This window comes from Mesoplodon mirus, assembly GCF_964341445.2.
Source record: "Mesoplodon mirus genome assembly, chromosome: 6".
NCBI lineage: Eukaryota > Metazoa > Chordata > Mammalia > Artiodactyla > Ziphiidae > Mesoplodon > Mesoplodon mirus.
Window position 1 is genome coordinate 15,353,380 of NC_138982.1, and position 20,149 is coordinate 15,373,528.

The 20,149-nt window shown below is 39.6% G+C and overlaps 2 protein-coding genes across 4 annotated transcripts in view; one reads left to right on the top strand and one right to left on the bottom strand.

Annotated features, from left to right (window-relative positions):
- ANKUB1 (ankyrin repeat and ubiquitin domain containing 1) overlaps positions 1–105 on the bottom strand; it is a gene marked incomplete at both ends in the record, with an annotated part of 46,991 nt that extends 46,886 nt beyond the window's left edge. Inside the window, one exon of the mRNA XM_082625549.1 lies at positions 16–105. Within this exon, the coding sequence (XP_082481675.1) occupies positions 16–105 (90 nt within the window). The remainder of the gene's footprint in view (positions 1–15) is intronic.
- The window catches only part of RNF13 (ring finger protein 13), a 230,767-nt gene that overhangs the window by 53,069 nt on the left and 157,549 nt on the right, over positions 1–20,149 (top strand). The window contains exon 1 of one of the 3 annotated variants that reach the window (XM_082625550.1): positions 19,845–19,972. The exons of the other annotated variants lie outside the window; for them this stretch is intronic. The gene's annotated coding sequence lies outside the window, so the exon portion shown is untranslated. Of the gene's footprint in view, positions 1–19,844; positions 19,973–20,149 lie in introns of those variants that run through there. 3 annotated transcript variants of the gene reach the window in all.

Genomic DNA, 20,149 nt, shown 5'->3' on the forward strand with positions numbered 1-20,149 from the left:
AGGGACAGTATGTACCTTTATCATCAGCTTGACAGCCTCCACAGTTTCATCTGCTGAAATATCAAATGGTTCAAAAGATCCCTCAAAAGCTATGAAAATCCTCATTTTGTCAAAAAAAGAAAAAAAGAAGCTGTTTTCAAAGATCCTATTGGATAGCTGGGAGAATCCAGTTCACGGTTAAGGACAAAAATGATGGCCAGAGGCAGCTGTCACTGTCTAGCCTCAAAGGCGAGTTGAGAGAACGTGGAGAGAGAAGTCCCGCAGTACCACAGTATCTGGTGAAACTGACAGCAGCTACATTGGAGGAAATGTTTCTCTGCCAGTGGCATTAGTCAACAGCCACCTGTTGCTCTATTACGGAAACCAGAAAACTTGACAATGGTTGAGGCAAGTGTGAACAAGCGTCAAGCATGTAATACAAACATGCCACACATAAATTATACTTTGTAATGTGACCACTATCCATTGATACTTGAATCCATATTCATCCAAGTACAGCTGATGGAAGGACCCTTAGAACTAGATATTTGAATTGGGATGCACTGGCACAGAGTGAAGCAAAACAGAGTTGATTTTATTGAATGTAATCATCCTGGAAGTTCTCTGTAAATAACTCTGAGCTGAAGCATTCTGGTTTCCATAGCAACTTTGTGTACTTGTTCCCTGGCGGTATTTCTAATCCTGCCACGGGGTACCGAACAATATCCACTTGCACTAGGGAGATGAATGTGTAGGCAAATGACTCTGTGGTTTTCCCTTCCCATCTCTGTATAATGGAATCTACCCAATAACAACACAATATAGTTGGTATTTCTTTTAGTCCTTGCCCTTATGTTATTTAGAACAATTTACCATTGTTATTTCCTTCAACTTCCCTTAGTGTTGGTGGAAAATATTTCAAACCACCCTCAAAAAATGAGCAAAGATATTAATCACCATTACGCAAGCTTATATTTTACCTGAACTTAATTCTAAGCCTCTCCTCTGAAATCCCCAGTATTATGCACTTGTTCTATGCTATTATGCCATTAATTTTTTTAAATTAATTTATTTTATTTTATTTATTTTTGGCTGCATTGGGTCTTCATTGCTGTGTGCGGGCTTTCTCTAGTTGTGGCGAGCAGGGACTACTCTTCTTTGTGGCGCGTGGGTTTCTCATTGCGGTGGCTTCTCTTGTTGCGGAGCACGGGCTCTAGGTGCGCGGGCTTCAGTCGTTGTGACATGCAGGCTTCAGTAGTTGTGGATCGCGGGCTCCAGAACGCAGGCTCAGTAGTTGTGGTGCATGGGCTTAGTTGCTCTGCAGCATGTGGGATCTTCCTGGACCAGGGCTCGAACCCATGTCTGGGAAGATTGGCAGGCGGATTCTTTTTTTTTTTTTTTTTTTTTCGGTACGCGGGCTTCTCACTGTTGTGGCCTCTCCCCTTGCGGAGCACAGGCTCCGGACGCGCAGGCTCAGCGGCCATGGCTCACGGGCCCAGCCGCTCCGCGGCATGTGGGATCCTCCCAGACCGGGGCACGAACCCGTGTCCCCTGCATCGGCAGGCGGACTCTCAACCACTTGCGCCACCAGGGAAGCCCGGCAGGCGGATTCTTAACAACTGCGCCACCAGGGAAACCCTGATCATTTTTTAGTGTTTGTAAACCTTGTCTTCTTCCTGAAGACAGACCTAGGACAGAATCCATATCTTTCATTTCTTTTTATTCTTAACAGCACTTAGCATAATGTGAGTCACATGATAGGTGCTTAGTAAATTTTAACCTGTTAACTGATTCTATTCATTCACAGTCTGAGTTCCAACTATAAGAAATTTGAGAAAATGGAAAACATAAAAAAAGGCAAAGGATTTCACTGCAAAGCTAATACTTTTGGCCTCATGTTTTTAAGTGTTGCAACACAATGATACCTTCTTATGCTGTCAGCATTTTGATAGAAAGAGTATTACCATAGGACATAGTTAATGGTGTTTTGGTGTCTTGCTCACCCTCCCTCACCCCCTCCAGCTGCCTTTACTGTTGACTGCTAAAGGCTTATAGCTACACCCCCTTTTCCAAAGAATTGCCCTCAGCTGATGGGAGCTGCCTTGCCGGGAAAGCTATGCACCCCTCCTCAATAATTGACTGCAAAGGGGCTACAGAGTGCCCACTCTCTTATATTAAGGGGTGAAAATTCTTCAGAGGATCTCTGTAGAGCAGGCCATAGCTGGACTTTACCTAGGCTACATCCTTCTTCAGCTCTTTCTTTTCCTGAATCCTGCTTAACTCTCGTCTTTTCTTGAAGAGTGCTCCCTCAGTAATTGGCATACATCCCAATCCCTGTCTCAGGCTCTGCTTTTAGAGAAACCAGCCTAAGGCAGAAGATTTTTTTTTTTTTCAGTACGCGGGCCTCTCACCGCTGTGGCCTCTCCTGTTGCGGAGCATAGGCTCCGGACGCGCAGGCTCAGCAGCCATGGCTCACGGGCCTAGCCGCTCCGCGGCATGTGGGATCTTCCTGGACCGGGGCATGAACCTGCGTCCTCTGCATTGGCAGGCGGACTCTCAACCACTGCGCCACCAGGGAAGCCCCTAGGGCAGAGGATTTTAAAGAAGCTCATAGGCATTAAGAAATCACAACCAAATGCTTTATAGTTTCCTGAACTGCATGTTTTCGTATACATGTATATTTTTATATTCTGCTGTAGACTTGGCTTTTGGAGTAAATGCCCATCTCTCGTAGGCATGGCTGGCCCCTGGTCTGGTTGGTTGCTGGGTCCTGACTTGTATGGATCTGCCAGCTACTGGGTGGTGGGCTGGGTCCTGAGGTGGCTGGCTGCAGAGCCCCAGGGACCCCCCAGGGCTAGTGCTATCCCACTGGTGGGTGGAACCTGGTTCTGGGGTAACTGGTTGTGGGGCCAGGGTTCCTGGATCTAGTGTCGGCATGTTGGTGGGTGGGGTCAGTTCCTGAAATGGTTGCCTGTGGGTTCTGGGGTGTCCTAAAGCTGGTCTGGCTCACTGGTGAGTGGGGCTAGATCCCAGGGCAGCTGGTTGATGGGTCCAAGCTATCTTGGAGCTGGTGTTAACCTGCTGGTGGACAGAGCTGAAGCCCAGGGGTTTCTGGGGCTAATGCCCACTGTTGTGTGATGCTGGTCCTGGGGCTGATGCTGGCCCTCTGGTAGGTGGAGCCAAGTCCTGTGGTCTCTGGCTCTAGGGACCTTGGGGTCCCAGGGTTAGTGCCGGTGCACTTGTGTGTGGGTTTGGGTCCTGAGCCCTCTGATGGACAGGGTGTGTCCCAGGGTGGCTGGGTGCTCAAGGGTTCCTTAAGGCAGCCTGCCTACTGGTGGGTGGGGCTGTGTTCCCGCTAGGCTAGCTGTGTGGCCTGAGGCGTCCCGGTACTGGTGCTCACAGGCTGGTGCGTGGGGCTGGGTCCCAGTTTTGGTAAGCTAGAAGGAGGATTCCAAAATGGCACTTGCCAGCTCCAGTGTCCTCCTGGCCAAACGGAGCACCCCAGAATGGCTGCCACCAGGGGTAGCTCCAGTTGCTTGCTGCCTCTCTGGGAGACTCTACAGGATCGGCAGGTGGGTCTGACCCAACCTCCTTTCAAATTACTGCTTCTGCTCTGGGTCTTGGACTGTGTGAGATTCTGTGTGTGCCCTTTACGAGTGGACTCTCTATTTCCCACAGCCCTCTGGCTGTCCTGAAAGTAAGCCCCACTGCCTTCAAAGCCAAACATTTTGGGGGCTTGTCTTCTCAGTGCAGGATCCCCGGGCTGGGGAACCTGACATGGGACTCGAACCCCTTGCTCCCTGGGGAGAACCTCTGCAATTGTAATAATCTTCCCATTTGTCGGTCGCCCACCCAAGGGTATGGGTCTTGACTGTATCACATCTCTAGCCTTCCTACCCATCTCCTTGTGGTTCCTTCTTCGTATCTTTAGTTGTAGAAGATCTTTTCTGCTAGATTCTGGTCTTTCTCATCAATAGTTGCTCTGTAAGTAGTTCTAGTTTTGGTGTGCCCATCAGAGGAGGTGAGCTCAGGATCTTCCTACTCTGCCTTCTTGGCCATCTAGCCAAAACGTTCTGACATGAGAATTAAACGTTGAAAAGGGTAAGTAAAATTATCCCTATCATAGGAGACATAATTGTAAACCAATAAATCATGGCAATCAAATTTTTAAGACTACTACAAGTAATGAAATAATTCAACTAGGTGGCTGTATTTATAATTAATACACAGAAATTAATAGTTTTCTAGAAACAAATGACTGATATACTATATAATGGAAGAAAATACTCCATTTATAAAAGAGAAAAAAGATAATATGTTAGGAGTAAACTTAGCAGGAAACATGTAAGAAATGTATAAAATAAATGTAAAAACATAACCAAAAAACATAAAAGACTTGAACAAGTGGACTGGGATACTGTAACTTTGGAAGGAAGGTTCAAAACGATTAAGTCATCAATTCTTCTTAAGTCAATATAAAAGTAACTTCCTAAGTTAGTATATAAATTTAATATATAAATTAAAAAATCCCAACAGGATCTTTTTCCAGCTTTATTGAGATATAATTGACATATACACTGTGTAAGTTTAAGGTGTACAATGTGATGATATATGTATACATTGTGAGATGGTTACCACAATAAGATTAGTTAACACGTCCATCACCTCACACAGTTACCTTTTTTTTTGGAAGTAGAACATTTAAGATCTACTTTTAGCAACTTTCACTTATACAATACAGAATTGTTAACCAATAGGATTTTTCCAAACTAGGCAAGATGTTCTAAAATTAACGTAGAAAAATAAGCAAGTATAGCTAGAAAAACTCTGGAAGAGAAGAGTAATGAAAAGCACTCACCTACAAGATGTTAAAATATATTATAATGCTACAATAAAATTAAAACTGTGATCCTGGCATATGAAGAGTCAGAAAAATCAATGGAAAAATAGAAAGCATAAAAATGGACTCACAAGAGTTTAGTATATGATAAAAGTGGCATCTTGCAAATTAAGAGGTACAAACTTCCAGTTTGAGTCACAAGAATGAAATGTACAGCATGGGAAATATAGTCAGTAATAGTGTAATATCTTTGTATGGTGACAGATAGTAACTAGACTCATCATGGTGATCATTTTGAAACGTATAGAAATATTGAATCACTATGTTGTGCACCAGGAACTAATATAGTGGTTGTAGGTCAATTAATTATACTTCAGAAAACGAATAACAAACTCATAGAAAAAGAGATCAGATTTTTTTTTTTGAAGTACAGTTGATTTACAATTTTGTGTTAGTTTCAGGTGTACAGCAAAGTGATTCAGTTCTATATGTATATATATATATGTGTGTGTGTGTGTGTGTGTGTGTATATATATACATATACATATATATATGTATACACACACACATACACACACATATATATATATACATATATATATATTCTTTTTCAGATTCTTTTCCCTTATAGGGTATTACTAAATATTGAGTATAGTTGCCTGTGCTATACAATAGATCCTTGTTTGTTATCTATTATGTATACAGTAGTGTGTGTATGTTAATCCCAAACTCCTAATTTATCCCTCCCCCCTGCTTTTCCCCTTTGGTAACCGTAAGTTTGTTTTCTATGTCTGTGGGTCTATTTCTGTTTTGTATATAAGCTCATTTGTATCATTTTTTTTTAGATCCCACATATAAGTGATATTATATGATACTTGTCTTTGTCTGCCTTAATTCACTTAGTATGATAATCTCGATGTTGCTGCATATTTCATTCTTTTTTATGGCTGAGTAATATTCCATTGTATATATGTGTGTATGTGTATATATATATATATATATATATATACATATATATATATATACACATACATACACATACCATATCTTCTTTATCCATTCATCTGTCATTGGACATTTAGGTTGCTTCCATTTCTTGGCTATTGTAAATAGTGCTGCAATGAACATTGGGGTGCATGTATCTCCTTTGAATTATGGTTTTCTCCAGATATATGCCCAGGAGTGGGATTGCAGGATCATATGGTAACTCTATTTTTAGTGTTTTAAGGAACCTCCATACTGCTGTCCATAGTGGTTGTACCAATTTACATTCCCACCAACAGTGTAAAAGGGTTCCTTTTTAAAAAGAGATCAGATTTGTGGTTACCATAGGGTGGGGGAATTGGATGAAGATGGTCAAAAGTTTCAAACTTCCAGTTATAAGATAAAAAAGTACTAGAGGTGAAATGTACAACATGATTAATATAATGAACACTGCTGTATGTTATATGTGAAAGTTGTTAAGAGGGGAAATCCTAAGAGTGCTCATCACACAAGGAAAAAATATTTTTTTCTTTTTTTTGTATCTATATGAGATGATGGATGTTCACTGAACTTATTGTTGTAATCATTTCATGATGTATGTAAGTCAAGTCATTATGCTGTACAACTTAAACTTACACAGTGCTGTATGTCAATTATATCTCAATAAAACTGGAAGGAAAAAAGAATATTAAAAAAGTAGCATATGTATCAGTGGTAATGGTGTGGGGAAATAAGATAGTGTTGAATTACCCAGTAGTTACCTGAAAGAAAAAAAACTGGAGCTCTACTTTTTACCTAGCATCATGAGAAATTAAAAATGCATCAAAGATTTAAATGCAAAAAATAGAACTATGAAAAGTTAGTTTTATAATAAGGCAAAAAGTAAGGTGCAAAACAGAGTATGTAATACCTCAAATACCATTTGAGGAAAAAAGGGGGAAATCATATCTATAGATATGATGTATGATATAGTTTGCATATACCTCAAAATCTCTGGAAATACACTCAGGAAACTAGAAAGCACCCTGGTGCCTATGGAGAGGAGACTTGAGCAGCCAGGGATCAAGGATGAGAACAGTACTTTTCACTGTATTATCATTTTTTAAAATAGATTTAATTTAGTGAACTTTTAGGTTCACAGCAAAATTGAGCAGAAAGTACATAGAGTTCTCATGTACCCACATATCTACTGCCACCACACAGGACAGCCTTACCCACTATCAAAATCCTGAACTGAGAAGTACGTTTGTTACAATTAATGAGCCTACACTGATACATCATTATCACCCAAAGCCCATAGTTTACATGAGGGTGCACACTTGGTGTTGTACATTGTATGGGTTTTGACAAATGTGTAATGACATGTATCCAACATTATATTATGATATGGAATAGTTTCATGGCCCCAAAATCCTTCCTATTCTGTCTATTCATCCTTTCCTGTCCCAACCCCTGGCAACAACTGATCTTTTCACTGCCTCCATAATTTTGCCTTTTCCAGAATGTCATATAGTTGGAATCACATAGTATGTAGCCTTTTCAGATAAGCTCTCATTTAGTAATATGCATTTAAGCTTCTCCCGTGTCTTTGCATGGCTTGATAGCTTATTTCTTCTTAGTGGGGAATAATATTCCATCATCTGGATGTACTACAGTTTGCTTACCCATTCACCTACTGAAGGACATCTTGGTTGCTTCCAAGTTTTGGCACTTACGAATAACGCTGCTATAAACATACATGTTCAGGTTTTTGTGTGGATATTAGTTTTCAGTTCATTGGGGTAAATACTAAGGATTGTGATTGCTGGATGGTATGGTAAGAATATGTTTAGTTTTGTAAGAAACTGCCAGTTGTCCTATCGAGTGGCTGTACCATTTTGCATTTCTGCCAGCAATGATTTTGCTCCACATCCTAACCAGCATTTGGTGTTGTCAATGCTTGTATTATCTTTTAATTCTTTAAAAATTTTGAACCATGTGGAGGCATTAACCAGTCAAAAAATTAAATTAGAAGTAAAATCCAAAAATAAAAAGCCCAACTCAGTCCTTTCAAGAAGCCTTCTTTATCTCCCCCGGAAAGTTGACATCTGTTCTTCCACTGCATCATATATTCTTTACCTGTAGAACCTTTTATACTGCATTCCACTTATTATGTCAGTGTCAGCCTTCCCCATTAGACTAGGAGCTTTTTGATGGAGGGACAGTGTCTTAATCACCTTTGAATACCCAGTGGCATAGCTCAGTGCCTTGCAGTGATTGAATAAACAACATAGCTTATTGTAGATTGATATCATTAAAAATTGCCTTGTAACAGTGAAATGATAAGCAGGCTTGAAAACTCTCTTAGGAATGTAGGGAAAGCTTGAAATGATAAGAATTAGACTTAAAAATACTCTTAATTGAAATCTAGGAACAGCTTGCTTTAGCATCTAGAGGCCCTTTTTGTTTTTCGTTTTTTCATTTTCTAGGAATTATAAATTAATTTAGTTAGCCTACTGGGTACCTCGTACATGCAATGGGATATGCTAGGTCTTTGGAAGATTTGATGATGAATGTGACCTTAAGGGATTTGCCATGAGTAAGGAATATGGTAGTTGTCTAAAATACCTGGGCCAGAAACTGTACTATAAGATGAAGTGTGAAAAGCAGCACAAACAAAATAAATGATATGAAAGTGAAAAGACATTTGATCTGAAGTGAAGATATACTGTTTATTAATTTTATTAATTCAGCACATATACAGTGAAGCCCTACTATGTGCCAGACACTGTTCTGTGCTGAACTATTGCAGCAGACAAGCAGAACAAGACATGGAGCTTCCAGTCTAGTGTGAATGTGAGCATGTGTTTAGGGTGGAGCAACAAATAAATAAGCTTGTTTAAAGAGAATGATCAGATAGTAGGGATAGCATGTAAAAATAAGTAAGACAAAATAAATGTAGAGAAATAGGAAAGGAATTGCTTGCTAGTAATAATGGTAGGAAAGAATTAGGTTATATGCAGGGAAAACAAGTAAATAGAAAGATGACACATACCAAGGGAGAAAGAGAAAGAGAACAGTAATGTTACAAGATGAGGACTAGGGTAAAAAAGAAACAACTGTGTCACAATCAGTGACAAATATATTTTAGTCCTCTGATCTCTCATATATTTCAAAAATGAAAATTAGTGATTTCAGTCTTATTTCTGTACTGAAAGTTATGGTAGTCTCCCTATTACAGTTTAACCCTTTACTTTAGTTTCCTTTTAAAGCTCTGAAATAATTACATATTTGAATTGACTTTAAAATATATTTTGATTTATGATATATTGATATATGTCATACATGTTATATGATATATCCAAAATAACAAGAAATAGAATTTAATGTCACATGGTAAATAGTATTGTAAAGGAATGCTGAGTGATTGGTGGCCCTTTACAATAATTTTTACCTTAGGAGTGTCTGCTTTGGGTTGAAAATGCTCAATGCTGATGTGTTGAGAAAAATTTATAGCATCTTTTTTTAATATACAATTATGCTTTTATGATTGTTACTTTTAAAATTTGTCACTGAGTTCCATTTCATCTAAGAAGGTGTAAATGTGTATCTGAATCACCTGATAATCCTCTTAATATATGGATTCTCATTGAGTAGTTCTAAAGTGGGCCTGAGATTTTCAGTTCTAATAGACTCCCTGGACTATACTTTAAATGGCAAGGAACTAGAAACTATATGGAGATTTTTTTTAAAGTAATTATAAAGAAAAACATATTTTGATTCAGCGGCCTCCCAATTAAATATAAAGAAAATCAAAAGAAAATTATTATTTAAAATTTCATTAAAAATAGCCTTACAAAACAGTGATTTCAGTCTTGCATTCCTCAATTTTCTTGAATATGATAAAAGATATAAATAAAACAATCTATTTTGATATGACTGATACCAATAAGCATTTTTCATTTGTAAATTAATAAAAGTAAAATGAGGTACCTTCAATTTAAAATCCATGAGTTTTTAAAGTCATGTTTAGTGAAAGATAATTTTTTTATCAAAAACAGGTGCAAGCTTATTCTGACCACAGAGCTTGTTTCACATCTCTCAACCCCTGAAATGTTTAAGAACTAGTAGTCTTTGTTTTGACTATGAATAGGTGTGATGATTTACTGTACTGCCACTGCTTTTGAGCAGCTCTTGTGAACTGGAAAAGGCTTTCATAGAAAGCATTTGTCTGTAGTGCCAGGTTGGACCTTATGTTGCAGTAGGCCAGCCTTTTGAGAATAAAAACACGTTTGAAAAAAGGAAGTAGAGTTCTTAATTCTCAATATTCTTTCTGTCCTTGTATTTATTATTCCTGATTCTTTTAAGGTACAGTTTTAGTTTTTTTAAGAAAGTAATTTATTACTATTTTTATTTTAACTGGAAAAACAATCATGCAGGTTTGGGCAATCCTAAAACACCTAGAGATATTTAGTTAAATATAATACATCTTCATAAGTGCAGAGCTTGCAAAACAGTAAGGGATATCCTCTTGGGTCAAACAAAGAGGAAACTAAAAATCAGATCTTACAGTTTCCCATACTTGCTATGTAGCAAAGAAAAATAGGAACAGAATCAAAGACTAAAGAAGATGGACTTAACTCTAACAGGAATGGATGATTTAGAAGTTTGGTCTGGTGATCAGCAGCATCAGTATCACCGGGGCACTTGCTGGAACTATAGAATCTTAGGCTCCATTGTAGCCTCCTGAATCAGAATCTACATTCTAACAAGTGCCCAGGTGTTCCTATGTATAATAGTTTAAGAAGCACTGGTCTACATGATGTCATAGTTGAGGGATACTAGGAAGACTTCTCTCGACCACCAAGTTTTTCACTCATTCATTTCAGTATCTAAAATTTCATTTTCATTTAAGGTTTCTTGTTTGTTTGTTTGTTTTGCGGTACGCGGGCTTCTCACTGTTGTGGCTTCTCCCGTTGCGGAGCACAGGCTCCGGACACTCAGGCTCAGCGGCTATGGCTCATGGGCCCAGCCACTCTGTGGCATGTGGGATCTTCCCGAACCGGGGCTCGAACCCGTGTCCCCTGCATCGGCAAGCAGACTCTCAACCACTGCGCCACCAGGGAAGCCCGGTTTTGTGGTTTTGAAAGCTACTCTATAAAACATGTATCTTTAACAAGGCTAATACTCCTGTATTCATTTACTAAAAAGTTTTCTAAATGACAGCTGGAAGCAGAGCTTTGGAGATCTAAGACAGGTAAATTTTAGGTGCTGGAGAGCGAAGGGTAGGCTCAGATAAAGGGTACAATTCAAGCAGGACAACCAGGCATAGATAGAATGTGGTGAAATCTAGGAACAAGAGGTTGCATTACTTGCCCCAGATAATACAGGAGAGAGTCATTTGGCTCCAACTTGAGCCCTCTCTTTCGTTATACTGGCTACTCATTGTTTGTCATCTCAGTTCAAAGCTCAGGCTCTGGATATGCATAGACTTGCATTCAAATCCCAATTCCAGAGCCCAAGAGGTCAATTTCATTTCCCACCAGCTGCGTGAGTTTGGATGAGTTATTTAATTTCTTGGAACCATAGTTTCCTGATCTGTAAAAATAAACACAATAGTAGGACCTAAGGTTGTCACGAAGATTAATAAAACAACGTGTAAAAGAGCTTAGTAGAGTGTTGTTGCTGCTGCTGCTATTGATACAATTAGTCGTGAGGAGAGCAGGGGGAACAAGGAAAAGTCTGGGAATATGTTGAGAGCCCTGGTCTCCTGGGGATAGAGAGTCTGATATGGGAAATAACAATGTTGAAAGACTGGAAAGGTTTGAGAGTAAAGTGTGCCTAATTAAACATTCTCCTTAGCACTGAATGTGAAGAGATCAATGATAAAAAGTAAAATTATGAAGTAGCAGAGAGGTAAGAGAGAGAAGGAAGACTGTAAGTAAAAATGGGAAAGTCTAAAAATAGCAATCAATTCTAGCAATTCTCATACAATGTCTGTCTTTTTTCCCATTAACTGGCTATTATTACCATCTGACAAACCTAGTGCTTTAATTTTATAATCTGAACACATGCAAGTGTAATTCAGCAGTTTCCCCACATCTTTATTTTTGGAAGTGAACAAACTAGTGGCAGAGGCATTTCATTAAGTTGCCAAGATAGATAAGACTTTACCATAATCAGGATGGAAGCCGGGAGACTTTCCAGACTATAGAGCTCGTCACCAGATGCGAAGCCTTTTTCAAGGAAGTGAAATTGTGCGATTGATGGCTGGAATAAATTCATGCATGAAACAGGAAATAACACGCAGTGAACAGAAAAGAAATCTACAGTTAGGAAAACAAGCAATAGTGGGGGAAATAGCAGTTATAAAACACAGCTTATTGTCAACTGAACTGAAACAGAACAAACAGTAGGCTAATTAAAGTATGGTTTAAGTACCATTGTGTTGATTGGAATGTTTTATATGAACACGGATCTTTTAAATTAAATTCTAACTTTAACCGCTGCCCCATTTAGTAAAATCAGACGTCTCATGCTTGTCTCTTCCCTTCTGCTAGCACATGCTGTTGTTTTTTCTCCTGTATTGTGTCTAAATTGTGGAGGAAACTTTTACATTTTCATTCAAGCCCCACAGATTAGGACAGTGCCCTCTCAGATCTTCTGGGTTCTCATCTTTTCTGTTGTATTTTCCATTCTGGAGAGTTTCCTTCTCTGCCTGAAAAATGTATTTGATCTTGCAATTTTCAAGAGAGTGGCAGGGGAGGGGAGAATTTATGAAATATGAGGTGTCAGTGGCTGACAATTAAATCTCTAATATCTGCCCTTCTTTTTGAATCTAAGGAAAATAATTAGTGTGGGAATTTAAGATACCATTGTAAGGGTTCCATATGGAAAAAACTGGGGGGCAGGAGCTAAGGATTCCTCAGAACATAATATGTAGATGGCCACCTGCTTGATTTACGCTAAATGCTAGCTCTAAATATTAGTTTAGTTGTTTAATTAAAATACTACAAAGGAGGCTGCTTGTAAGTGATCTCATACATTCCTGTGTATTTAATGCTACTTTTACAATAAAGATTCCTAAATTTATATCTTGTGTTATAACCACTCCTCTTTATATCCAGATGCCTCCTGGACATCTCCATTTAGATATCTCAATCATAAAATATACAAAAATGAACTTGTGCTTTTCCCTCTCCAAATTTTTCTCTTTCTTCATCACCCAGTTTTCTCTGCGTCATAAATGATACCACCAGTCACCCAGCTGCTCAAACCAGAAATCTGGCAGTCATCGTTCTTCCTTTTTCCCTCATCCTTCACATCCATCATCAAATCCTCATTATTTGAACTCCAAAATATATCTTCATTCTGACCATTTCTTTCCATCCCTACTGCCATGGCTTTGGTCTTGGCCATTATTTTCTTCTTGGATTATTGCAACAATCTCCTGACTGGCTTTCTTGTTTTCACTCATGTCTTTCTTCAGTCTATTTCCTACGTAATTGCAGGATGGTTCTCTTAAAGTGCAAATTAGATAATGTCGTTCCCGGCTTGAAATTCCTAATTGGATAGAACTAGATAGAACTAGAACCTTTCGGGAATTCTCTGGTGGTGCAGTGTTTAGGACTCGGCGCTTTCACTGCCGTGGGCCTGGGTTCAATCCCTGGTTGGGGAACTAGGATCCCACAAGCCATGTGGTGTGGCCACAAACAAACAAACAAACAAGCAAAACAACAGCAAAAGAACTGGAACCTTTACTATGCTCTACAAACCTCTACATCTGTGATTCTCAAACTTATGCATTTTTAAGAATCACTTGGAGTTAAAATGCAGACTCCTAGGCCTGACTCCCAGAAAATCTGATTCTCTGCTTGGGCTGAGAATAGAGATTTCTAACAAGCTCCCAGATGAGGCTGGTCTGGCTAGTCAAGGACCACACCTTGAATAGTAATGCCCAATTAAACCTCATCTCTTACCACCCTTCCCTTCCCTCACTACATTCCAGCCCCACTGGTTTCCTTATCCTCAATTATGCTAGGCTTGTTATGGTCTCAGGGCCTTTGAACATGCTTTTCAATTCATTCTGGGTGCCCTTACTAGCATTTATTCTATCTTCTTTTGATGATGTCATCCTGATTTCCTTACTTCTCTCCCTTGGTGTGTGATCTGATGAAACAGATAATTAAGGCATCAAGGGATGAACATGTGTCAGAAGATAAGCCAGTGGAAGACTCCCTCCCTGGAATTTGAACTGTGAACAGAGTGATGAAAATGGCCAGAGTAGTACTGCCAGGATGAGAATACTGATTCTGTGGGACAATAAGAGCCACCGATTATTGATCTTTACAAGACTGTACTACTGGCATCCTTTTAATGCTGAGAGTATCATCATATTCTTCAAGTAAATTGCCTTTTTTAACCTAAATTGACTAGAGTTGGTTCCTGTGGCTCACAACCTAGGAAGCCTTCTTCTTTAAGTCTCAACTTATGTCAGCTTTTCAGAAAGGTTTCTTTGACAATATGTATAATATAGGTCCCTCCTTTAATTCTCAAATGATTTTTCTGCATATATTAAGATAAGCTTTTAGTTTAAATATATTAATATGGTGAATCATATTAATAAATTTTAAATATCTTAAATTCAACATTGTTTGGTCATAGTTTTTTTGTTTGTTTTTTATTTTTTATTTATTTTTTGCGGTACTCGGGCCTCTCACTGTCGCGGCCTCTCCCGCTTCGGAGCACAGGCTCTGGACGCACAGGCTCAGCGGCCACGGCTCACGGGCCCAGGTGCTCCGTGGCATGTGGGATCCTCCCGGACCGGGGCACGAACCCGCGTCCCCTGCATCGGCAGGCGGACTCCCAACCACTGCACCACCAGGGAAGCCCTTTTGTTTGTTTTTTAAAGCTTTGCTAGTTTTAGTTTACCAATGTTTTATTTGGGATTTTTGCGTATTCATTCAAAGTGAGATTGGCCTATGATTTTTCTTACCTGTATTGTCTTTGTTCAGTTTTAGTATCAAGAGTATACTGCCCTCATGGAATTAGTTGAATAGTTTTCACTTTTTATTCTATGAAATGGTTTGTAAAACTTTTATTATCTATTCCTTGAAGGTATGGTGAACTTACCTTTAAAACGTTCTGGAGTTGATTTTTTGAGGGAAGGGTTGTAGATTTAAAAAAAAAAAATTATTTATTTATTTTGGGCTGCGTTGGGTCTTTGTTGCTGCGTGCGGGCTTTCTCTAGTTGCAGAGAGCGGGGGCTACTCGTTGCGGTGGCTTCTCTTGCTGCGGAGCACGGGCTCTAGGCGCGCAGGATTCCGTAGTTGTGGCTCATGGGCTCTAGAGCACAAGCTCAGTAGTTGTGGCGCACGAGCTTAGTTGCTCCACAGCATGTGGGATCTTCGCACACCAGGGCTCGAACCCGTGTCCCCTACATTGGCAGGCAGATTCTTAACCACTGCGCCACCAGGGAAGTCCTGTAGTAGTTTTTTTTTTTTTTTTGGAGTGCTATTTCAATTTCCCTAGCCTGCTTAGGTTTCTTATATCTTCTCGGGTGTTTAGGTAAATTAAAACTTTTTTCCTAGGAAATTGTTTATTTGGTATTTTTGGGGGGTATTTTTTCATATTTATTATTTAAAGATGTTCATAGTATTTTCTTAGAATTTTAAAAAATACTCTATCAATAGTTGATACCTAATATTATATTTTGGTCGTATAACATGGGCTGTATGCCATGTATTCTTTTACATTTGTTGAGATTTGCATTATAGCATAATATGCTGCTATTTTGGGAAAGATTCCATATGTGCTTGAAAAGAATATTTACAGGGTTCTCTACGTGTTCTGTGTGTTGTCTAAATATTCTATATTCTTACTAATGTTTTGTCTGCTGGATTTATTAGGTACTTAAAATGGTGTATAAAATTTTACTTTGATTGTGATTTGCCAACTTTTCTTTGTAAGCTAGTCAATTCTTGCTTTAAATATTTTGAGGCTATGTTTCTAGATGCATACTGGTTCAAGATGGTTATAACTTCTTTGCAAATTTTTCCACTTATCATTCTTTTATAGTTCTATTTATCCTGATTAACAATGCTTTTGACTTTAGGTCTGTTCCCCACCCCCCATAGTAATACAGCTACACTAGCTTTCTTTTGGTTGTTATTCCCTTTGCATATCTTTCCCCCTCATTTTACTATCACTTTTTGGTGTCCTTTAGGTTTTTATATTTTGTCTTATTAAAAAGAATACAACGGACAATCTTTTAATTGGCAAGTTTACCCCATTTACCTCTTTTAGAGATTATTGATGATTTATTTCCTTTATCTCATTTTGTATTTGCCATTTACAATACCTTTAATTTGCTCCTTTCCCACCCCTACTCCCCTGTTTTCTATTGAATAATTATGTTTTCTTCATTCCCCTTTTTACATCTACTTGTTTGAAAATTATATTCAACTTCTTTGCTCTCCATCCTTTCTTGCATCTCACCCCTTATTCCTGGGTTTAGTTTTCAACTTGTTGAAGACATCCTTTAGAAGTTCTTTCAATAAAAGTGTCTTAGGAATAAATGCTGTTTTTCCTCTGAAAATGTCTTCATTTTGCCTTCACTTTTAAATGGTAGCTTAACTTGGCACAACTTCTAGGTTGACAGTTGCAATTATTTTATTTTAGTATTTGAAGATATTTCATTGACTCCTAGTTTCTTTTGTGGCTATTGAGAAGTCAGCTGCCATTCCTTTGTATTTTATTTTTCTTTGTTTATTTAAGAACTTCTGTTTTTCTTTGATCTTTAAATTTCACTACAATGTACCTAGTTATGAATTTATTTTTTGTTTCTTTAGGGTATATTCCTGGATGGGAATTGCTATGTCATAGAAAATGTTATTTTCCAGCCTTTTCAGATAATGCCAAATTGTTTCCCAAAATGACTGTCTTGATCCACATTTCTGAGTTCTTACATCTTTTTTTTTTATAAATTTATTTATTTATTTTTGCTGTGTTGGGTCTTCGTTTCTGTGCGAGGGCTTCCTCTAGTTGTGGCAAGCAGGGACCACTCTTCATCGCGGTGCGCGGGCCTCTCACTGTCGCGGCCTCTCTTGTTGAGGAGCACAGGCTCCAGACGCGCAGGCTCAGTAGTTGTGGCTCACGGGCCTAGTTGCTCCGCGGCGTGTGGGATCTTCCCAGACCAGGGCTCGAACCTGTGTCCCCTGCATTGGCAGGCAGATTCTCAACCACTGCGCCACCAGGGAAGTCCTGAGTTCTTACATCTTTATATTACATTATGTCATCTGAATTTTTGCATGCTTATTTTGTAATAACTTTTTCAGCAAATAGAGTGAGACTGCTTCTCAGTGAACCAAATAAGAAAGGAAAAGTTGAAATTGTATGTCAGTCATTTTATATATAAGACCAGGAAGCAACTCATCTCAAGGGAAACAATGACCAGGTCATTTTTTAAGGCATTTAGACTTAAACAGAACTTCTTTTGTTTATTTTTTTGGTCTGACCTTTCTCAATTCCTTAAACTTTGTTGAAAAATCCTTTTGATATCGTTTTTTGTGTGTTCTGAACTTTTCACTTACTTTCTTAAAAGATGAATTTATTCATTAGCTTAGAATTTGGTAAAGAAATGGGAGACTTTCTAATCTTCGGCCAAAAATTCCCTGAGACAATTTTTAGAAGTTCTGTTTAGTACTTTTTCAAATGTGTGTATTCCATACATATATGGATTCCTATGGATTCTTTATGGATTCTATTTCTTCTTTTATCACAGTAATAATTTTATTTTTTTCTTTTCAAAATGAAAGTATCTTTTTATCTAAAATTACTTTTTTCTGATTCTAAATAAAATAATGCCTAGTGTAATTTTAATGTCTCTAGTTGATCTCAGTGATTAAAGAAACTGCCTGCATTCTTTTCATTATTCAGGGAAAACTACTTCTAAACCATTTTAGACAATTAGGTAATTGGGTGTCTTGTCTTTTTAGTTGTTGTTGCTGTCTTACAATATATTGGAGGTAGGAAATTCTACAATTTTATATGCTATTTGTACTTTTAGGAGGATATAAAAAATAAAAAACCGTCAGACACAAAGTCCTAATTTTCTTTTGTCTTTCCAAGGAGATAATTAGTGGCTATTAGTATCATGTGCCATATTAACCCTTCATGCTCTTGAAAACCATAATTAAGATGTCTATCAACCTTACTGTCTAACCTATTTTTAAAAAATTAGTACATTTTCCCATTCTGTTTTCTTTCGGTTTGACTTCATTCATCACAGTGGGGAGAATAAATGCTTCTGCAGGGTGTAGCACAATTCTGCTGCCTAAATGCAGTACAAATAACACATTACCTTGTTTGTAACTGAAAGAACTATACCTATTGTGATCTGAAGAGCAGAATAAAGTCAGATAAAAATGTTCCGTACTCAACATGTCTTTATTTAAGGAATGAACAAAACTTTTTTTTTTAACCTGTAAAATGTGGACGTTATTTTTTACTTTTTTCAATGTCATGCAAGAAAACTGATTTAATATAAAGCCAATTTCAGATAATTTAATGAAGAAATGCTTATAGAGATATTCTAACTATGCTTACACTAGCCTTCATAGTAATATTCCCAATTCTGATTTTTACTTATGACTTTCTTAAAGGCAGGACTGTATTAAGTATTGACTATCTTTACAACTGATGGAAGTCTAAGGATATATAGAATATATAGTCAAAGGATACACAGAATAGGAAAGTACCTTTGATGGCCTTTACTTATTTTAGTGTAAATTTGATTTAAAGTTTTTTTGTATTTAAATTTTGAGTAGGTAATATTCAAAAGGTTTAAAATTCTAAAGGCACAAAAGGATACACAATAGGGAGTCTTCTTCCTATTCCTCAGGTCTCCCCAGATCAGTCAAGGTTACAAGTTACAGCCAAGGGTATTCTACAGGTGTTCTAAGTGTTAGCTTCCTGTCGCTCCTCCTTTGTCTAAAAGATGAGGTTGAAGGATGTGAAGCCTGTAATGGGCTCTTAAAGGCGCCTTATTTTAAAGCAGAAGCAGGGCCAGAATCTAGGTTTCCTGACATTCTAGTTCATAACTCTTTGTAATCTTTGCAGTAAGCCACATTACCTCTTTAAAATTTCTAGTTGGTAACTGTTTAATCAGTATGGATGTTCCAGTCCGGGTAATTTAAGTTTAAAAGTAGCTTGGTTTGAAACTGGAATACCTGGGGTGCGGAGGTCTTACCAGAAAGGCGGTAGGGAACGAAATCTTTTTGGTTTATTAAAGGAGGCAAGGGTTTTAAAAGGCTGACCTAGGGTTTAATCACACGGTTTGACTTTTGCTGAGTCTAGGGGATGGCGCGCGCGTGTCAGGCCCAGAGTGCTGACGTCAGCACGGCTCCCACTCAGGCGTCGGGGGACTTGTGTTCAGCGCTCGGGCTGCTCGCACCTCTAACAACGTGACTCGGACTTTAAGGCGTTGGCCTTGGCCCCATCCATCTCGATCTCCGCCTGGACACAGTGCAGAAGGGATGAGGCCTCGTCCTCACCTCTTCTGCGGGTCGGGTGAGTGCGGTGCAGGAAAGAGGCGCGACGACGCCAAAGCCAGGCCCGCCGAGGGGTAGCCCGACAGCTGGGCCTCGGGATGCTTCGGCCCAACAGCCAGAACGGGCTAGGTCAGCTAGGTCTGGCCTCTAGGTCCGATCCCCTTCTGACCCCACGGCCTCCATTCCTGTGGGGCACACGGCAGGCGGCAGTATTCCACAGCCAATCCCCTCAGCCATCATACCCCTTTCCCCGCCAAAAGCAGATCCTTTAGCCTCGCTCCAGAAGCCCGCCCCACCCTGCCCTGCCCTTCCAGAGAGGACCGGTCACGAGGCCAAGAACGCGACTCCGTGGACTGGGCATCTCTCCGAGCTGGACCTGAGCAAGCAGCTAGACCCGGCGTGAGACTGGGAAGGAGCCTTAGCGGGCAGCTCTGTGGCCCAATGGCTTTCCTCTACCTTCGGGTGCGGGCCAATGAGGCGCGCGGGGCGGGACTTCCGCCTCGCCTCGGTGTTGTCATCTGTGCTCCGACTCCAGGCAGTGGGGGTCGGTGCGGAGATTCAATCATGAAGTCGCGGTAGGGATTTCTCCCGCAGCGACGCGGCTGGCGAGCCTATTTGTGTTGCGCGGTCAGGCTTCCAGGTAAGAACCTCTCCCGCGTCGCGGCGGCAGGGCGGCGGGTTGTTCCCCGTGGGGCCTGGCCGAGAGAACACACCCCCTCTCCGGCCCTGGAGCTCCGAGGCGGCTCCGCCGCTGAGCTCTTGGCTGCTTCTCCCCAGGCTGGGCGCGGAAGAAATTAGGTTTTTTTTTTTTGCAAAA